General features: G+C 44.9%; 1 protein-coding gene across 1 annotated transcript in view; it reads left to right on the top strand.

Annotated features, from left to right (window-relative positions):
• The window catches only part of LGMN (legumain), a 30,798-nt gene that overhangs the window by 5,628 nt on the left and 19,014 nt on the right, over nucleotides 1-6,156 (top strand). Inside the window, exon 2 of the mRNA XM_056546061.1 lies at nucleotides 4,940-5,081. Within this exon, the coding sequence (XP_056402036.1) occupies nucleotides 4,944-5,081 (138 nt within the window). The 5' untranslated portion in view covers nucleotides 4,940-4,943. The remainder of the gene's footprint in view (nucleotides 1-4,939; nucleotides 5,082-6,156) is intronic.

The following is a 6,156-nucleotide window of genomic DNA, read 5'->3' as shown; positions in this document are numbered from 1 at the left end:
TATATATATATATATATAGAGAGAGAGAGAGATCTCCTCTCCTCTGTGTGTGTGTGTATATATATATATATATATATAGATCTCCTCTCCTCTGTGTGTGTGTATATATATATAGATCTCCTCTCCTCTGTGTGTGTGTGTATATATATATATATATATATATATATATAGATCTCCTCTGTGTGTGTGTATATATATATATAGATCTCCTCTCCTCTGTATGTATATATATATATATATATATATATATATATATAGATCTCCTCTCCTCTGTGTATATATATATATATATAGAGATCTCCTCTCCTCTGTATGTGTATATATATATATATATATATATATATATATATAGATCTCCTCTCCTCTGTATGTATATATATATATATATATATATATATATATATTATATATATATATATAGAGATCTCCTCTCCTCTGTATATATATATATATATAGAGAGAGATCTCCTCTCCTCTGTATATATATATATATATAGAGATCTCCTCTCCTCTGTGTATATATATATATATATATATATATATATAGAGATCTCCTCTCCTCTGTATATATATATATATATATATATATATATATATATATATATATATATATACAGAGGAGAGGAGATCTATATATATATATACACAAAGGGAATAAACATGTGTATAGCAAAACATGTGTTACTGCAATATATATATATATATATATATATATATACAGAGGAGAGGAGATCTATATATATATATACACAGAGGAGAGGAGATATATATATATATATATATATATATATATATATATATCTCCTCTCCTCTGTGTATATATATATATAGATCTCCTCTCCTCTGTATATATAATATATATATATATATTGCAGTAACACATGTTTTGCTATACACATGTTTATTCCCTTTGTGTATATATATATATAGATCTCCTCTCCTCTGTATATATATATATATATATATATTGCAGTAACACATGTTTTGCTATACACATGTTTATTCCCTTTGTGTATTGGAACTAAACCAAAAAAGGGAGGAAAAAAAGCAAATTGGACCTAATGTCACCAAACTCCAAAAATGGGCCGGACAAAATTATTGGCACCTTTTCAAAATTGTGGGAAAATAAACTCACCTGGGGCAAGTAACAGGTGTGGGCAATATAAAAATCCCACCTGATAAGCAGGTAAAAAGGAGAGAAGTTCACTTAGTCTTTGCATTGTGTGTCTGTGTGTGCCACACTAAGCATGGACAACAGAAAGAGGAGAAGAGAATTGTCTGAGGACTTGAGAACCAAAATTGTGGAAAAATATCAACAATCTCCAGGTTTTGCGCCGTATGCGCTTTTTCACCGGACCTAAAACTGTTGGCAACCACGGTTTTAGGTCTGGTTGTAAAAGCGCATACGGTGCAAAAAAGAGCCGACCGAACATTTCACTGCGGTCGGCTCATTGAAATGAATGACATACGGGAGCGCGAGTTTTAAGCTCCCCCCTGCCGTATGCGCTCCCGTATGGGAGAAAACGTATTGTGACCCCACCCTTACAAGTCCATCTCCAGAGATCTAGATTTGTGTTTGTCCACAGTGCGCAACATTATCAAGAAGTTTACACCCCATGGCCTGTAGATAGACCCCACTATGGAGGAGACCCAGGGGGACCCCACTATGGAGGAGACCCAGGAGGACCCCACTATGGAGGAGACCCAGGGGGACCCCACTATGGGGGAGACCCAGGGGGACCCCACTATGGAGGAGACCCAGGAGGACCCCACTATGGAGGAGACCCAGGGGGACCCCACTATGGAGGAGACCCAGGAGGACCCCACTATGGAGGAGACCCAGGAGGACCCCACTATGGAGGAGACCCAGGAGGACCCCACTATGGAGGAGACCCAGGGGGACCCCACTATGGAGGAGACCCAGGAGGACCCCACTATGGAGGAGACCCAGGAGGACCCCACTATGGAGGAGACCCAGGAGGACCCCACTATGGAGGAGACCCAGGAGGACCCCACTATGGAGGAGACCCAGGAGGACCCCACTATGGCAGGAGACCCAGGAGGACCCCACTATGGCAGGAGACCCAGGAGGACCCCACTATGGCAGGAGACCCAGGAGGACCCCACTATGGCAGGAGACCCAGGAGGACCCCACTATGGCAGGAGACCCAGGAGGACCCCACTATGGCAGGAGACCCAGGAGGACCCCACTATGGCAGGAGACCCAGGAGGACCCCACTATGGCAGGAGACCCAGGAGGACCCCACTATGGCAGGAGACCCAGGAGGACCCCACTATGGCAGGAGACCCAGGAGGACCCCACTATGGAGGAGACCCAGGAGGACCCCACTATGGCAGGAGACCCAGGAGGACCCCACTATGGGGGAGACCCAGGAGGACCCCACTATGGGGGAGACCCAGGAGGACCCCACTATGGAGGAGACCCAGGAGAACCCCACTATGGAGGAGACCCAGGAGGACCCCACTATGGAGGAGACCCAGGAGGACCCCACTATGGAGGAGACCCAGGAGGACCCCCACTATGGAGGAGACCCAGGAGGACCCCACTGCTGACACAGAGACATAAAACAAGACTACATTTTACCAAAATGAACTTGAGTAACCAAAATCCTTCTGGGAAACGTCTTGTGGACAGATGAGACCAAGATAGAGCTTTTTGGTAAAGCAAATCATTCTACTGTTTACCGAAAACGGAATGAGGCCTACAAAGAAAAGAACACAGGACCTACAGTGACATATGGGGGAGGTCAGTGATGTTTTGGGTTGTTTTGCTGCCTCTGGCACTGGGGGCCTTGAATGTGTACAAGACATCATGAAATCTGAGGATTACCAATGGATTTTGGGTCGCACTGTACAGCCCAGGGTCAGAAAGCTGGGTTTGTGTCCGAGGTCTTGGGGTCTTCCAGCAGGACAATGACCCCAAACATACATCAAAAAGCCCCAGAAATGGAGACAACAAAGCGCTGGAGAGTTCTGAAGTGTCAGCAATGAGTCCAGATCTAAATCCCATTGATCACCTGTGGAGAGATCTTATAATTACTGTTGGGAAAAGGCGCCTTCCAATAAGAGACCGGGAGCAGCTTGTAAAGGAAGAGTCCAACATTCCGGCTGAGAGGTGTAAGAAGCTTATTGATGGTTATAGGAAGAGTGGTCCAACATTCCGGCTGAGAGGTGTAAGAAGCTTATTGATGGTTATAGGAAGACACTGATTTCACTTATTTTTTCCAAAGGATGTGCAACCAAATATTAAGTTAAGGGGCCAATAATTGTGTCCAGACCATTTTTGGAGTTTGGTGACATTATGTCAAATTTGCTTTTTTTCCTCCTTTTTTTGGTTTAGTTCCGATACACAAAGGGAATTAACATGTGTATAGCAAAACCTGTGTTACTGCAATCCTTTCCTGTGAGGAATACTTCATTTTCTAGAAAAATTTCAGGGGAGCCAACATTTACGGCCATGACTGTATGTGGAGAACAGCCTTATACCTATCCCATGCAATTACCTCTTCTACAGAAATGCTATTCCATGCATCCACTACTCTCTCATATACAGATCTTCTCAATGGTGGGAAGACTGATTCACCTTGATCACCTCCCTTCTGGGTCTTCTCTGCACCCCTAGATGATAGGCTTAGATACAGCAGCACTACAGACCGTATCGCACATGAGAGGCTTAGATACAGCAGCACTACAGACAGCATCACACATGAGAGGCTTAGATCAGTGGTCTTTAACCTGCGGGCCTCCAGATGTTGCAAAACTACAACTCCCAGCATTCCCGGACAGCCGTTGGCTGTCCGGGCATGCTGGGAGTTGTAGTTTTGCAACATCTGAAGGTCCGCAGGTTAAAGACCTCTGGCTTAGATACAGCAGCACTACAGACAGCATCACACATGATAGGCTTAGATACACAAGGCATTAGACAGTATCACACATGATAGGCTTAGATACACAAGGCACTAGACAGTATCACACATGATAGGCTTAGATACAGCCGCACTACAGACAGTATCACACATGATAGGCTTAGATACACAAGGCACTAGACAGTATCACACATGATAGGCTTAGATACAGCTGCACTACAGACAGCATCACAGATGATAGGCTTAGATACACAAGGCACTAGACAGTATCACACATGATAGGCTTAGATACAGCCGCACTACAGACAGCATCACACATGATAGGCTTAGATACACAAGGCACTAGACAGTATCACACATGATAGGCTTAGATACAGCCGCACTACAGACGGCATCACACATGATAGGCTTAGATACACAAGGCACTAGACAGTATCGTGCCTAATAGACTTTGATTAACAGTTCAACAGACAGTATCGCGTTTCATAGGCTCGGATACAGCAGCACTACAGACAGTATCGCGTATCCTAGGCTCGGATACACAGCTGTGATCACTAATAGATGCTTCTTTATAGGAGACATTAATGATCAGATCGGTCAGAGACTTAAAATTAACCCAGAATACAGTATTTTGAGGATTAAACAATAATTTCGGGTCAATGGGGCATATACTCCAGGATCTCGTCCATCACAACTTTCTGGACGCTGCTGTATGATCTTTGTGCAGCAATTTGTGATCACACAATCAGAATTCAGTCCTTGTGATTGTCCATGTGACGGCCCACGAGTGAAAGAGCATTAACCTCTGACCCAGCTCTCACAGAGCACTGACCGGTAACGTCTAATACTGAAGTAAGAATTGCTGCACATAGGCAGTTATGTGGTTTGCCAATCTACCTGCTACCCAGCTTTCCCACACCCCTGAGTGTCAGATCTGCCATAATACATTTCCAGCTCATTCAGGGGTTTGGGAAAGCTGGGTGACAAGTCTGTATTAGCGACGACCATGATGGTCACCCAGACATTAACCTTGTGTTGTATCCTCTCCTCAGGTCCATGATGATTCCTGCGACTCTGCTCCTGGGCCTTGTGGCCCTGTCCTCGGCGATGCCCATCGAGGATTCGGAAGATGGCGTCAAACACTGGGTGGTCCTGGTGGCCGGCTCCAATGGATGGTACAACTACAGGCATCAGGTGGGTGTCACATGTTACTCTGCACCTCACAGCTGTGTTTCCCAAGCAGTGTGCCTCCAGCTGTTGCAAAACTACAACTCCCAGCATGCCTTGACAGCCTACACTACTTTATACAGAGAGGGTCCTTATAATAGAGCAGTGCATACTAACCATGGTGCCTCCAGCTGTTGCAAAACTACAACTCCCAGCATGCTTTGACAGCCTACACTACCTTATATAGAGAGGGTCCCTTATATATGAACAGTGCATCCTTACCAGGGTGCCTCCAGCTGTTGCAAGACTACAAATCCCAGCATGGCTGTTCAGCCTACACTACCTTATACAGAGAGGGTCCTTATATTAGAGCAGTGCATTCTAACCATGGTGCCTCCAGCTGTTGCAAAACTACAACTCCCAACATGCTTTGACAGCCTACACTACCTTATATAGAGAGGGTCCCTTATATATGAACAGTGCATCCTTAGCAGGGTGCCTCCAGCTGTTGCAAAACTACAAATCCCAGCATGCCACAGCCTACACTACCTTATATAAAGGGAATCCGTGTATTAGGGCAGTGCATCCTAACCATGGGGACTCCAGCTGTTGCAAAACTACAACTCCCAGCATGCTTTGACATCCTACACTACCTTATATAGAGAGGGTCCCTTATATAAGAGCAGTGCATTCTAACCAGTGCATTCTAAAACTACAAATCCCAGCATGCCCTGACAGCCTTTGGCTGTCCGGGCATGCTGGGAGTTGTAGATTTGCAACAGCTGGAGGCACACTGGTTGGAAAACATTGCCTTACAGGAACATTCCAGTGCAGCCCCCACCACTGCTCTCTCTATAACCTGAGGTCAGCAGAGTGGGGTGGGGTGTGTAGGTTTAGGCGCCTCTCTATAACACTTGACTCTTGCGGTCGGCAGATATTGTTCCTCGCCATCCTAAAGTTAATCCACTTGCTGTCATTCTATCGGTTAATTGATGACTGTTTAGCACTTGAATTCAATGTTTCTACTGCATTGCGCAAGAAATCTGAGTGATCTGGTAGCAGAAAGTACAGGTGACTAATCCACTTCTGCCCAGAAGGTAAG

This window comes from Hyla sarda, chromosome 11, assembly GCF_029499605.1.
Source record: "Hyla sarda isolate aHylSar1 chromosome 11, aHylSar1.hap1, whole genome shotgun sequence".
In the NCBI taxonomy this organism is placed as follows: domain Eukaryota; kingdom Metazoa; phylum Chordata; class Amphibia; order Anura; family Hylidae; genus Hyla; species Hyla sarda.
The sequence above is the reverse complement of the archived record's forward strand: the minus strand, read 5'-3'. Positions and strand labels throughout refer to the sequence as shown.